Below are 15,433 nucleotides of genomic sequence, written 5' to 3'. Positions count from 1 at the left end.
AAGTTTCTAGTAGTAGGCTAAGGCTATTTTTATGATTTTTATGCTCCAAATACTGTTATTTTCTGGGTGCTTATCTTCTTTGCAAAAAGGATGATTTCAATGTAATGTAACCAGACCTATTGGATTGTGGGGGAGAATGGAATTAACAACACTTAAGTAATTTCAGCAGGCGGGGTAGGACCTTCCTGATCTTAACTTTGCAAGGTAGGTACCACAAGGTACTTGAGGTGTTTACTGTAATGCTGCTTTCTGAAATCTCCCTGGGGGGATTGCTTGTGGATGCTTACCTCTGTTTTCTTAAGTGCTGTAAAAATTCAGACATAGAATCTCTAACCTGGGACCAGGATCACATGAGGAATTAGGACAGTATGGAAACAGCAACCTGGCTTGAGTTGCTGAATCTGATGTGAGCTAATCTAGGCTGCTTTGTACTACACAATTTTTCTACACTTAAATTTATTGCAGATGAACAAATATTTATAACATTTCTATGTATTAATTAAAAGAGAATAGATATTCTAAGTAAGGATGGTGCCAGCTGGGTACATTCCTAAGAAGATGGCAGGTGTTGAGGGTCAGCTTCATCTCCAGGGTTTTAGCAAAGTAAAATGTACTTTCTACATTAGATTATCTAGTGGCTAAATTCTGCCTTTAAAATCAGCTGCAATTAAGTCTGAACTATATACTACCTTCATGGGTATAAAATTTTGAAGATAATTTCAGGGTTATAACTGATGTCATAGAGAAACTGTTTTCAGGGTTATAACTGATGTTATAGGACTGTTTAAGTAAGCGTGGCAACTAAAATGGATGGAAAGCCAGGCTTTCCAGGAAGCTGATACACTTTCAGCTGAGCGGTATTAGAAAAATAGGAGATCGGGTCCTTAGCAGCACTCTTAGCTGTTACACACTCTATACTATCATCATGTACAGACTGGGAAGAACAGCTCTCCTCAAGTGTCCGGCCTGAGAGAGACCTGAACCAGCGCGGTCTGTGGGTTCCAGTGGCTCGGACGAGGCAGCCCGGGCAGCGCTGGGGTCCCGGCGGGGTCCCCGCGATCCTTGGCGCTGCTCCGGGCCGGGCGTGCGGCTCTGCGGGCTGGTTTCAGCAGAGGGCACTCTGTTCCTAACGATAGAGGAGGCGCCTTCCCGTGCTGGTGAGAAACCTAAACAGATTGGAAAAGTTTCCAGTGCAACATATTTGAACAAACTCTTCATCGGTTATGTTTAGTTCGCTGGAGCATATTTTTAACTTCAGTGGCAGGGATCAGAGCCCTTTCTCTACGTGCTGCTCTTAGCGGACTCGGCGAAAGCTTGGAACATCAGGGGAAGCCGTAGCGCAAAGGTAGAGGATTTTGGCGTTCCTGTTCAGAAGCTCGAAGCTCAGAGGGAGAACGAGAGCAAAGCTGTCGTACGAGACATATTCGCCAGATTTACAGTAGGAAACCTAAAATTATTGTAGAGGGCAGCATGATTAAAGACCTACTCGGTGTGCGAGCAGATTTGTAGCTGTATAGCGAGAGTTACTCGCAGATGAGACACAGGATGGTTGCGGTTTTGGAAGCTGCTTTGCATCAGATTCGGGGGCTGGCTTCACGGTAGCTTTAGCCCCTCGGGGGAAGACGAACCGCTTGGTCCCGGGCTGTCGGGGTCTCGGCCCCCGCCATCGGAGCGTCGCCAGTGCCGCGGGGGGGACCGGGCTCGCTTGGCCGCCCGCCCGCTCGGGCTGGCCGGGGAGGCAGCGGCTGCGCGGGGGGTGCCGGGCGAGCGGCGGAGCGGGAGCCGGGCCGGGCCGGGCCCCGCGCCGCAGGTGGAGGCGCCTCCGGCCGGGGCCGGGCTGCGGCGGGGGCGGCCCGCTGCCAGCAGCCTGTAGGACCTTGGCTGGGGCGCGGCGGTGGGCTGGAGCCTGGCGTGAGGGAGGGGCCGCCGCTGGCGGGGCAGGATGCTGCATCCCCGCGCCGTGACAGCCGAGGCTCTCCCGTGCGCCGGCCGTGCCCGGCCCGCTCCCCGGCGCGCCGCTCCAGGTGGGTGAGCCCGGGACAGGACAGCCCCGAGCCTCTGCCCGAGCGGGGTCCCTCGGCAAGAGGAGGGGGGCGGCCGCGGTGCGGGGCGAGGGTCGCTCGGGAGGATCCCCGTGAGGGCACGGCGGAGCTCCGGGAGCGCAGCACCGGCACCTGGGAAATAACACCGGAGCCTGGCGTGCTCGGCCGCTTGGGGCTCTCGGCAATGCCTGGACAGAGGGGAAAAATAATGTGTCTTCTTTTATTGTCATAGTTGATACTTTTGAACGACAAAAGCATCCAGGAGTGCTAATGATTTTGGGAGGAAGGGAAACTATGTTTTTGGAGGGAGGAAATAAAACGCTTTTTTCTGTAAGGAATCTTAATTATGTTCGGTTGAACAGGTGCGAGAGCTGTTTTTGTAGATGTTTTCCTTTGGGATGCCTGCTTTTTTAGAAAGGAGTACTTTATTTGAAGAAGTTTGTATTCACTGTGCGACTTGGCAAACTGGTGGGGTGGTGGCTGAGGGGAAGGAGGGCTGTGTGTGTATTGGGGATGCATAAAACTTGCACTGCTTTCAGATCACTCTGGTAGTGTACAGTCTAAGGCAATAGGGTGCATTGGCACAAGAAACTAACAGAATTATTAATATTATTACATGATGGTGGTTTTGGCAATTTTAAATTGTCAAGCCCATGCTGACCTTGTAATTGTGATGATCACTAAATTGATGGATTTTTTCTGAACTATTATTAAGCCCTAATTGTTTAGCCTCTGAGCTTTCAAAGGCAGTGCAAATGACTGCTGAAATCCCAGGGCTGGCCTTTCATCTTTGAATTGTGAAAGTGCTGGAAAGTACATCAGGTGTTCTGTGCTCCTTGGATTTTACATTCAAGAGATCAAGGTGGGAGGGCCTCCCAATCTGATAAATTCTCCTACATTCAGGAGATAGCCGAGCCTGTCCGCTGTTGCCAGCTCCCCAGCCCCTCGCTGCGGTCCCTTTCCGTGCCCTACCGGAGCTGCTCACCCTGCAGGCTGTGCTCATGGCATGCGCTGCGCCGACCGCCCCGGCCAGCACAGCAGCGCTGCGCTGTTTGCATTGCGCCGCTTCCAGCGGCCGGCCCAGTTTGCTTTAGTCATTGAAATCCTGGCGGAGCCCACTTGATTTTGTTTGTAACTTGAAACAATTTCTCTCCGCAGAGCCCCAAGGCATGAGGATGGCCAGCCCTAAAGCCACCGGGCTGTCCTGGGAGATCACTTGGCTTACTTTTGCTCTCTATGCTCACCTACAGGTAGGTAATAAACTTGGTGCTGTTGTCATCTCTGGTCCTGCATCAGGTGATCTTGCTGCACACTTTGCATTACTGTTTTAAACCAGGAAACTGCTGAAGGAGCTGCTCTGTAATTAAAAGTCTCCCAATGAGAACATTTTCCTTTCACCAAACTTTCATAGATGTTTGTCTGGGAAATGAATATTCTCTCTCCTGCTCAATACACTGTAGCTGACTTTACCAAAGGGTGACCGAAGGGAGATCTTTCCAGATGTGTAATGCCATGGGTCTTTGTACGCAGCACAGCTGTTCTTTGCCCCCAGGAGTTTAAGCACCTGATAAATGTTAAGGTGCTGGAAGTGACAAGGGTTATAGAAGTACCTTGGTAGAAACATCTAAAGCATTTGGAAGTGGGAAGGTGGCCCAAAAAGGTCTTTGCTCCAAGTGTTCAATGAGTACAGGAACCATGGAGAAAAAACATAGCTGCCATCTGATCTATTGCCTGACACATGAGCCTAATCAGTTCCAAGAGGGGTGAGTATTTCAAGAAATATGGTGTACTGTGTGCTGCAGAGATGTGTTACAGTATGTCATTCTCTACACTGATAGTTCCCACAGTGCAACATGTTTCAAGGATTCTTCAGTCTTAACTACACATAAATCCAAGAAATCCTTAGAAAAAGATTACTAAAACTGAGAATTATTTTTTTTATAGTAAATAGGAACCTTTTTTGTAGCATTGTAGTAGTTTTCAACGGAAAAGTAAATTTTTAAAGTAAGATCAGTGTTGTTGTGTACTGTTCGTACTATTGCAATGCTGAGAAGCAGAGCCTGATGTGCTGGGCAGGATATAAACATACATCCTGAAGAACAATACAGCATGCAAAAGGAGTATGAAGAAACTGAGGAGACTGTGCTGGAGTAAGCTGTGATCAGTTTATGGTGAATGTTGAAGTTCAAGGTAGTGGGAATGGGGCTCCCCTGCATCCTCAGTAGTGCTGCTGAGTGCTGTGAGTGATTTGGCAGGTGAAGAACACCTCCTGTCTGTGGGCATGGTTGCAGCTGACCAGTGCACTGGTTACTTGAGTAAACAATTTGCCATTAAAGTAAAAATTGACATCTGTATTAATTGTGCAGTGAAACACAGTGTATTCAACACAAGTCTGAGCAGATAGGGCCACAGTGGGATCTGCTTTCTGCCTGCATGTTTCTTATGCAAGGACAAAATTGTTACAGATTGGCTGTGCCTGTTGAGCTTGTATTTTTGTGTGCAAGCAGTTGAGTGATGCTGTAATAACCAGCCCTATAAAACACTCAGGAAATAGTTCATGGAGTTCTGTTAATAGTTCTGTTCAAGATAAGAATAGAAGCTCAGAGAAGGGACATGTTAATTTTGGTTTTGTGCCTTTTGGTTATGAAGGGACCATTTTTTGCTTTTAAAGTATTTCTCTTGTATTTTTTCTTTCATATTTTTCTTATTGCAGAGCTGGAACCAGTAGTGGCATAGTTTCCTCTTCTCCACAAATGGTTTGGCATAGCTTCACTTGTCTCTTTATAATAAAAACAACCCAAACACGTTGTAGTAATCAATTGGCTATTGTGAGTAGCTTTATGAACACTTCAATCCAGGTCAAATTTTATGGTCTTGATTGTCCTTTAAAATACTGTAATCTGTTTGGCATATTTGAGTTATTAGCACTTAACCCCAATCTTGTAGGAGGCCTTTTTGCTCCTAAGTTTTAGGTGTTTTATCACAATTTTAGGCACATTAAAGATATTTTATATTATTTAACATAACATTTTTGGTATCCAATAACCATTAATTCTTTAATTGGTTGCTTGGGGCCATACTAAATGGACCACACACAGTCATTTTACCCTAATATTGTACCATAACTTCTACTTCTGTTGTTTTTGGCTATTAAAGTGCTTATGTCTAGAGCTAATCAATTAGAAACAATTGGATGCTGGGCAAGGTCACAAGTCTGTGTCATATCACTTATGTGCAATTGATTAATTTCATCCTGCTTGAGGCAGGTACAGAATACAAAAAATGACAATTTAAAATGAATGTGGTGGAAATGTGGTATGAATGTAATGCAAAGAAAACTTTAACATGAGAAGTTGTGAAAAAGAGGTAGCTGCTCCTGAGAAGCAATGGAACTTAACTTTGGTTACAGGAGTCCTTTCTGATTCTCCACAGCATGGTAATAAGCAGTGAGGTGTTTACCTGGGCTCCACAATTATCTCAGCTCTTGCAGATGTGCTGTGTCTCAAATTTGACAAAATTATTTTGTCCATGGCAAATGAGTTGCTGTACTAGTAGGTAAATTGGGTTTCCTGGGATAACCCAGGGAATAGTCTACCCCTGAGCATTGTTGAGCTGGCTGATTGTTAAATCTGCTCTGTGACCTGGAGCAGTGACATAAATCACTCAGGAAGAGATCCCTTGTGGGTAAGGCTTGGCCATGTTCTTTTGCAAGTACGGAGCTGACCTTTTCTTGTATGTGCCAATATAAATGAAATTAATGGAACTGCGTGAGTCTAAAGCCAGTGGTAATACAAGCAGATTACATATGGATGTTTTTCTTGAAAACAAACAAGATACTTGTCTATCAACATGGAGTAACTCATTGTTTCTGAAGATTTAAATGATGGCTGTATCCAAAGAAGTTACTCTGTTCTACCTATTATGTGTATTTGGGAATGTTAACATCCCTAGCATTGAATTTATTGCTAAATTTTGTTTAAAAGGCTCCTCATTTTTGTCACATTGTAGCAGGAGAGCTAATAATTCTACAGATTTTAGGAGAAGGTTAAGCTAACAAAGGAGAAGTCGAAGCCCAGTTCTGCTGTTTTGAAGTGATCTCTTGAGTACACATTGCTTCATATTGGTAATTGAAAAGACAGGATGTTCAGCCTGGTAACCAAGTCTTTCTTAACCTTGTGATGATATTTTATTACACCATTCAACTAGATGCTGTTATATTTGTTATGAAATGTATGTGGGACTGTATATCTTTATAGTCTCACTAATGGATTACTGGCAGGAAGAAACGATGGCTATCAGATTTGTATGGGCAAATATATATCAAGAATTTTACACATGGATTCACTTTAGATTTATTCTCTGGTATGTTGTTTTCAAATCAGGAATAAGCTGATATTTTCTTAGGTTCCTATGGTCTAAATTAAACCCTCTACAAGCCAGTGCATTTTGCCTCCAAAGACCATGGGGTTGGTAATGTGTGCAGAGGGAGTAACAGCAAAGACACCATGTCTGGGTATTTAAGAAGCATTAAGTCTTGGTTTCTATGGAAGGGAAAGTTTCATAGGTCATAAATTCATTCAATAAACTGTTGGTTGCTTCCATGATTTATGTTCCTGCAATCCCTGCCTGCAGTATGGTCTTTTCTAACTATCTGTGATATTTTGGAAATGAAGGATATACATACTGAAAACATTATTGTCTTCAAAATGATTCTGCCATAACCAATCTGCCAAAAACTACCAACATAGTAAATGTCTTTAGGTCTGAGCTTTGCAAGGCCAAAAATCTGATGTCCATTATATGACATAGTGGACTTGGAGAGCATCTTCATGGAAAACCTTTGGATTATTGTTTTACAGTCACTGAATCTATTGCACACTGATGTCCAGAAAATAGATTGAGCTACATGCCATACAACATTCTTAAGTCTCCAGTAACCATGATCAGAAATATCAGGAGAGATTGACAAGTCCTGAGTTAAACCTGAAGCAGTTTTCAGTTTCTGTAGGCAAGTGGCAATTCTGCACCCATCTGGAGTTTTGCCATCAGCCCCAAAAGGCCTGTGGTTTTATTCTTAGTGTGAAGATTGATTTGCTGCTTCTAAAGACCAACAACATATCTGAGACCCTGTACAAGTATTCTGACTTAAAATATTCATTGCTATTGACAAGGTTGCAACTCAGTGACTGCATTACCAGAAAACTTATGCTTAAGTTTCTGAATGTGCTTTAAATTTATGACTGATAATGATTGCTCAGCCAGTGCTCATAGGATCTGAACTGCTGTTACTCCTAGTTTACAATCCAGTAGTGGAATTGCCTGAAAAGTTGATGTTTCTTGTGACTTGAGGCACAAACTATGTATGAATACCTACTTTTTAAAATGTATCATATAAAATTAAAGTCAGCTATGGGATAGGACCAAAAGTCATCAGTGAAGGCACTGCTTTACTATCTAAGTTATTCATTATGGTGATAATTTATTGTGAAATTACACTGAAAGTTGGACAGAAATTCTCAGATCATTTGTGTGTAGAGCTGCATGTTTTTGTTTCCAAAACCAGATATCCAAGAGTCTGGTATACTTAGAGAAGCCTCAAGGATAGGAATAATTTCTAACAACTGCCAGTGGCTTCTAATTTCTCTTCAAAGAGTCAAGAAATGATGCTCTAGGATGATCTTTGGTTTAGAAGACACTTGAATGCTTGGTCACTGATAATTCCTCATTCAGGTCTGCTTGGGGCAGCTGCATCCCTCATATTCCTCACCAAATTGGGGCATAAACAGCACTGAGGTGGCAGTTTTGCACAGTGCACCAAACTCCATTCCTGCCTTTGCATCACAGAAAATGTACATGATTGATTGTACTGATATTAAAGGTCTTCCTCTGCATCCAGAATTCCAGATTTAGCCATCCAATTTAATGCGTTTTGCTTTGCAAGAACATACATTTTAAAATCTGAGTCCTTTTTATTTGCTGTTACTTCTATAATTTGTAGCTTCATATATTTGTCCTTATGTTCAGTTTTTGTGCTTGAAGCTTTTCTTTAAACTTTTCTCCGTGCTTGCCTGAATCCCCCAGGAGCTCGAATATGGCTTGCAATCAAGTAAAGTGAATTCAGTGATAGGGGAAGCAGACTCATAATCATGCATCTATAGTTGTTAGCATTGTATGTCTGTGCAAGAAATCTCGGGTTTAACTTATATCATATTGTGCAAATGTTGTACTTTAGTCAAATCCATGTGTCAGTACAGTTTTATACAGTTAACAACACTGATGATCATTCTGTGGCTGTGCACAGTCCAATGCAGTCACACTTGAGCAATTCCAGTGTAATTCCCATTAGGTAAAATCTCTGCAAAACAGGGACAGTTTGTGCATGGTGAGAGAATGGGTTTGTTTTTGAAGTACAGTTTGATAGTGAGCACAGAAGGGACATTGGATACAACCATGGCCCCAGAGAGAATACTGAGACCCCTGTAGGAACTGTACAGCGCTGCAGTTCTGGTGTGCTCCATGCACTCACTTTATTGTCAGTGATAGACAAGAACTCTTTTAGGTTTTGAAGTCATGCACATAACTTCCTTTCCTGTAAGGGGAGAACTTGAAATTAGCTGAAGACTATAGACTGTCAAGTGCCCTTGCCTTTAAGGGTCAGTTTTCAAAATTCCCTCACTTCAACTTGCAGGAGGAAGAACAGTTCTGTGAACTCCTTTTTGGATGATGGCAGCCATACAAGAGTTCTAAAGTAATGCTGGTAGAGCAGGATTTTCAGAAGAGTTTGTGGAATCTTTGTTTTGATGTCTTTCAGTAAGACCCAAGATGTTAAACACAAACACTCTTAAGTACTCAATTGCATTGGTAAGTGCTTGGCTGGATTTTTCAAAACAAGGTAAATTTCAATTAACCTAATGGGAGCCAGGCATTAGGTGCCTTAGGCACTTCTAAAAAGTCTGGCTTAGTATTTTTCATCATATTTAGCTGATTAAACCAAAATTTTCACCCTAAAAATTCTTTTGAAATAATATGTTTCTGGTGTGTGAATTCTAGTACTCAAGTGCATATTTGATAATATTTGAGAAGTGGGAGTACAAGCGTCACATATTTATAGAGAGGACAGTTTTTTGAGAATTTGGCCTAATAAATCCCTTCCAGAGAGCATATTACATAAAGTGTTTAGCAACAATGTTATTTCTGTTTCTAATTTTGTATTTATTAGATTTAACATCATTATGGAGGGAAAATGAGAACAATATTTTCAGACTGTTTTGAGAAATGTGGTTTCCAAGAATTGTCAGTTTGTCATGCTTCTGGATGCACTAGAAACACAGTGAATGCAAGTTAGCTCAACAAAATTGTGAAGCAATATTCAAACTGCATTTATGATTGCAGTTACTAGATTGTTGCTGTATGCTAATGGTTGTCATTGGTGTCCTGGTAGGAGGTCCAAACTGCTTAATGAGACTGATTTGTAGCATGAAACAAGTGGAATGTTTGTTTATATGTAGAAGCATGTATTTCTATGTTTATGTAATGGTGTTTTTTTCTGTCATCAGGTGCTTTGCCAAAAAATTGAAGCTGCTTAAAATTTATAGGACACAGTCTCCTGTTAGTGCATGCAAGCAAAACAGGGCAACATTTACAGTGTATATTTGTGAAAGGACCTATAGGGGCTCACTGCATGGTAAATCAAGGTGTAGAGAAGAGTTTTAGTTGCCTGATCTCCTGCCTTTTCGAACCAATGAAGTGAGGTGACATGGACACACCTGCACTGCTGCAGAATGTGAAGAGTGAGGGATTGTGTTTCCTCAGTCTCTGGCAGTAAGTGTTTCCTGGCATGCACCTTGCTGAAGCTCTGAGAAGATTGCAGGAACTGGCTTTATTCCCAGCTGGCTGATTCAGCAAGAAATTAACTTAACTCCAAACCCCCTGTTTTTGTTGCAATTTCCCTGCTTATACATGTGGCTGTTCCAGGCTATCTATTGGGATGAAAAAATGTGAAGGGACAGGTACTGGTTCTGATAAATTCAGGTTTGCCTCTTCAGATGGACATTTTATTTTCTTTGACTACTGCAGCTTCTTGTGGTGCAGTAGTGGTGTGGAAGCAGAAGGCTGAACAAGTTCAGTGCTCTCTGTGGATGTATAACAAAAGAAATATGCTAATATGCAGTTTGTCTTCCTCTCCTGGGAATCTTCCCTTATTAGATGTTTTCAAGGTCACATTACTCATTTGGTGTTTTGTTTTCTTGAGTCTTCAAATACTTTAAAGCCATTCCCTGGTTGAGTAACATGGATGTTGGCTGAAAAACCCAATAGCACAGTAGTGTCTTGAGTATTGTCTGCTTGTTAGGCAATATCCTAGCTGTAAACTGCCAGGTACATGTGGCATATTATGGATTCTTTCAGCTGATCTCATCAGCACTTCTGTTGAAAGCAGGACAGAAAATACATCTGTTCCTGGAGAGATGGGCTGTATGTGCTGTGGGGATTTTAAAGCCACTAACTGATAAGACTGCTTGAACAGGCTGTGGTTTTCTCCCCTGATTGTATAACTTTATTTATATGAATATAAGGTGTATTATGTGACTAACAAATTGCATGTTTCCTCTAGACTGGTGATTCTCACACAAGTCTTTTCATAGAACAGCAGTTAACAGTGCTAATTAAATGTTAGGAAATGATGTGAAAGGGAGGTGTAAGACAAAGAGAATCACCCTTTCACTGTAGGTTGCCTGTGCTGGTGCAATCAGCTGCTCACTTCTTTCTTTCAGTGTAAGAACTGAGGGCCTTTAAATAAAACTGCTAGGTGGGAGACTGAAAACAGTGAAGTGTGGGTTTCTTCCATGTCATGATAATGGTATTTGGCACTCCTTGTCATACTCTGAGTAGAAAGTTACATGGATGTCAGGGGAGGCAGGGTGAGTGCTGGGAATATTCACTTCACAATAATGTACAGATGAACCCCAGCAGGCTGGAAAGGTGAGTCCAGGAGAGTATTGCAGCATTCTTGCTCTGGATGTGCTTTTTTGGGTGTTGTTGGAAGCTGCTAGACTGGATAGTTTCTTGGTCTGAATCAGTTCAGCTGTTCTTAGGTGATTTTGGTGTTCCTCAAGGCAATACGTGAACATCATTGAGCTAGAACCAGTTCTAGATTTATGTCACTTATGAATCATCATTTAAATATTAACAAAAAAGTACATGCTTCAGACTCCAGGAGTATCTGGACAATTGTCCTGGACATGAGAACTTGCTGAAAACCTAATGGGTGGCTACATTCTGAGCTTCTTTTTGTCTGCTGGGAATATTTTTTATATTGTTATTAATTTTTTAATGCAAACATTTTTAGCATGTCTCTGATGTATTTTCGAATGTTAGAATTTTAGCATGATTTTTCAAGTATTTGAGGAAATTCAGGCTTAATTGCTGGAATAGCTTCTTGTTTTTAAGCAAACACTAGTATTTTCTTGAGGAAGATAAATAGAGAAATGGTTCCACTTCCATTATGTGATCAGTCCTTCTGTAAAACACAAATATTCCAGACGTTTTCCCTGCACTTGCCTTCCCCTCAGTGTGAGACTGCACACCCAAATGCTTTTCCCGTTTCCTTTTCCTCCCTCTTCCAGTTAAATTTGGAACACAATAGGTTGGTTAAGACTATAAGGAAAACCTTCAGAATGCTGTCTTAACATGTGGGGTTTTACCATGCAGCTGTGTATCTTCTGCTAGGAGGGAACTATAAATGTATTTTTAATGCCAGGAGCTGGGCTTAAAATGCCATTAGTTATCTGGTGGGAATAGATTTGAAAATTAGTAAGCAGTTAGATCAGTGGGCAAGTACATTTTACTTAATTTTCTAAGTCTCGTGGGCCTTTCCAATATCCTGTTAGCATCACCTGTTCTTAACACCCAACCTTTTAAAGCTTTTCCCTTATGCAGTGTGACAATAAAAGTGAAATTTTTGTTAAACTCATAAATAAAAATTATAATTTAATTTTAATTTAAAAAGTCCCAACTTGCATGGTTTCTCCAAGGGAACCAGAGATATTCTTGGAACACTAAGCTTTTCTTGGGGAAAATTTCTTCCTGTAGATAACCATCTTGAGAAGGGCCTTGGTTGGGATAACAAAACATGTGGGTTTTGTTCTGATCTTTTGAACTTGCTTGAATTATGTCCTTAGCAGACATCAATGATGCATTTGTTTATAATTGCTTATTTTTATTGCTGAATTTAGACCTCTGTGAGCCATCTGTAATGTGTCACATAGATGCCACTATTTAGAAATGGGGGAAATGTAGGAATTAAAAACTTTCTTTTTACTATTTCAAATGTTAAGGCCAATCTTTGAGAATACTGAGGAAAAGGCCTGATCCTCTTGCCCTGTACTGAGTGTCTCATCATTCCTTATCTGCCAAAAGCTCACTTTGAATCAGAGATAATATGAGGGCTCTTGTACTCCAAGCTCTACAAGATTTCAGTTCTGAAAAAGATCATTCATGAGACTGCTGTGCCACAAGTGAGGCCTTATTTTTTAAAATTCAGGCTTTCTACTTCAACAGTACAGCATCAATGGGAGGTTTTCTGAAGGGAGACCTGCCCATAGGAAGCAAGCTGAGGCTGAATTTTAGCAGTGCTAACTACTTGGCTGTCATATTTCCTGTTGTGTTGTATGAATCAGTCCATCTCTTCATCATATCGCTGCTGGGACAGATGGCATTTAAAGTGTTGCCTGCAACTGTTTTCTTGAAAAATGGCTGTATTTCTCACTTTGGAAAAAAAAGAAGCAGAAATAATAAAGCTAATTTTCCTGTTAAAGTGATTTCAATTTTTTTACAAGTCACATTTTTATTTTGTTTCACTGAAGACCATTTTATCAGGTCTAATGGCCTTTCCCTGTTGGCAGGAGTTCCTCTGAGATGTTGCAGAGGCAAACATCAAAACTGGTCCTTAGAGCATGTGCATTGTTTTTCAGGAAAACTGAAGCTGAATCTGGAAACTCATTTTTTAAAAATTAATGTGGCTTTTTGCCAGAATTATTATCTTCAGGTGTCTCTGAACGTTTTAAGGGGTTTCAGTCTCCAGTGCCTGGTGCAGTTCTGAGAGCGAAAAGAGGGAGACACGAGTTCACCACCAGTGAGGAAGACAGAGCTGATTCCTACATGTAGCAGCATTTTGTCTGTGCAGATGAAAATTGACATCATGGTGCAGGAATGTTGACAGTGTTTTGCATTTTGCTAGCTGCACTTACTGGAAAGCATGTGTTTCAAAGGGAGTTTTCAATTTTTATAAGTCTTTGCTTCCATATTAGCCCAGTCTTATTTTGAATGTAGTCTTGAGCTATGAATAAAATTTAACTCATGGAGTAAGATTCCTCTGGCACAAAATGTGAATGAATAATGCAAACATTAACTAGTAATGTGCATGTCTGGGTCAGAATAGTCAAAGCCAACCTTTAGGTTCCACTGTTACCACTCAACATTGTCTTTTTCTGTTCAAGAATGCTTTATTCTGAGAGTAAGGATGCTGAGTTTGGGTGATCTCTCAAGAAAAGCTGCACTAAGTGTGGGGAAAGCTTAGCTGGCTGCACAAAACCAACCTTTTGGTTGTTGGAAATTCCCACTGACGTGATTTCTTAGTTCCAGATGGGTCTGTGAAAGGAGTGAGCCTGGAAGTGAAGAAACAAGACTAGCAGCAATGAAAATGTGACACTAGCTCTTCATCTGGAGAGCAATTATTCAGATAAAATTGGCAAAATTGAATTAGATTATCTTTCAATAATGGGCTGGCCTCTCTCTTTGACCTTTATAATCCAATTAATTTTCCCAGAGTTATGTACTATGTAGAAAGTTGGCAACCCAAGTTTCCCATGTCATCAACTCTATCCAGTCTCCTGAGGAAAAGTTTAAGTGCAACATCCTTGCACCTGCTAGTTCTTCCCCAGCTCTTCCCAGAATCAGGCTGCTGAACACCTTCATGAATTTATTCCATGTTACCAAAGCAATTTACTGACTTCAGTAATGGGATTCCACAGCTGATAGGAGACAGGTCCAGTTCCATTAATCTGTTCTTGTAGTGAAGGACCAAATTCTTTTTCCAGTGTCTGGGATAGTTGGGTTTGGAAGAGTTAGACATATGTATTCTGAGAACTTACATCTGCACCTTTAGGTGAAAGCAAAAGCACAGAGTACCTGTCAAAGAGTCTGTTCCTTTGCCTGCAGAGAAAAGTTAGCATGTTTTTTCATGAGGAGCATTTAACATCCCTAGAAAAATTCAGCTCTCTGCTTCAGGTGTGCAATGTCTCAATTTGCTGCTGAAATTTTAAACTTTGTTCCTGTGTGTATGCTATATGGAAATACCTGCGTGTGTATCATATGTGATTGCACTAAAAAAGTCTCAGGCAAATTGAGATTGTCTTTAGCTGAAATTTTGTTTGAATTAAGTGTTAGAAAGCTGCAGATTTCTGATGGGCTCTTCCCTATATATGTCACAGTGCTGCTGCATAAAACAATTATTTACCCCAGCATTATTTTTAGTTGAGAAATCAGACACAATCAGAGATTTTTGCACAGCTGAATAAGAATATGGGATGAGAAAAATGAGGAATGGTGCTTCATGTTGAAGGGCGATGCATTTTTCCAGGCTGAATACCTGCTCTGGGAGTTGCAGTGGCATGATAGGTTTTGTAAAATAGAGACCTGCTTGCATTGTTTTGTGTTGGAATTGACTCTTTTAATAAAGTAGCTTAGGAAAAAAAATCCTGTTCAGAGGTGCGTAATTAACACCAGATAGGTCAGAAATAATGTATGGAGCGCCTGAGTAGGAATAAAATTTGGATTTCTGGGGACCGATTCTGATTCTAATGGATCTTGCTTTCAGCAACTCATTACTCTGTGCAGGTATTTGTGTTGAAATTTGTCCAGTTCTCTTCACTGATATTTGTTCTGTTCAGCTTTTAAGATGCTGTTGCTCCTTTTGGAGAGCTGCCCCAGCAGTGCAATTTCTGGGGGCTGTCAGAAGGGATTTTTCCCTCTGGATTTTGAGAGGGCTGGTGGGGTGCTCAGCTGCTCCCCAAGGCTCTGGGGATGCTCAGTGGGCTCAGTCCTGCCTGCTCTGAAGGGCGCATGAGAGCTCCTGGCTTTCAGAGCCATGGGAGCTGAGTTGCAAGGCTCTCACCTGGCTGATATTTTCCTACAGCTTGGTAATGTTTACTCTATATTTTTTATTTGTCAACTGCAAAAGCTTCAATGATTAGTCTTAATATTTTGTCAGAACATTTCCACATAACCAACTGTTTCAAATAGGTCTCAAATGTTCAATTATTAATTTTCATGATACCTACCTGTGACTTTTATTGTTTATTTGTAGAATCTGATTTCAAGTAGAGCAAGAACTG

The 15,433-nt window shown here is 41.4% G+C and overlaps 1 protein-coding gene across 5 annotated transcripts in view; it reads left to right on the top strand.

Moving 5' to 3' along the window:
* The first annotated feature begins 1,184 nt into the window (after positions 1–1,184).
* Positions 1,185–15,433, top strand: part of EFL1 (elongation factor like GTPase 1) — a 244,496-nt gene continuing 230,247 nt past the window's right edge. Inside the window, exons 1-2 of one of the 5 annotated variants that reach the window (XM_026791297.2) lie at positions 1,185–1,345; positions 3,201–3,292. In XM_026791297.2, the coding sequence (XP_026647098.2) occupies positions 3,212–3,292 (81 nt within the window). In that variant the 5' untranslated portion in view covers positions 1,185–1,345; positions 3,201–3,211. The other 4 variants (XM_074549267.1, XM_074549268.1, XR_012582139.1 and 1 more) reach the window with 4 other exon arrangements.

Source organism: Zonotrichia albicollis, chromosome 11, assembly GCF_047830755.1.
Source record: "Zonotrichia albicollis isolate bZonAlb1 chromosome 11, bZonAlb1.hap1, whole genome shotgun sequence".
NCBI lineage: Eukaryota > Metazoa > Chordata > Aves > Passeriformes > Passerellidae > Zonotrichia > Zonotrichia albicollis.
The sequence above is the reverse complement of the archived record's forward strand: the minus strand, read 5'-3'. Positions and strand labels throughout refer to the sequence as shown.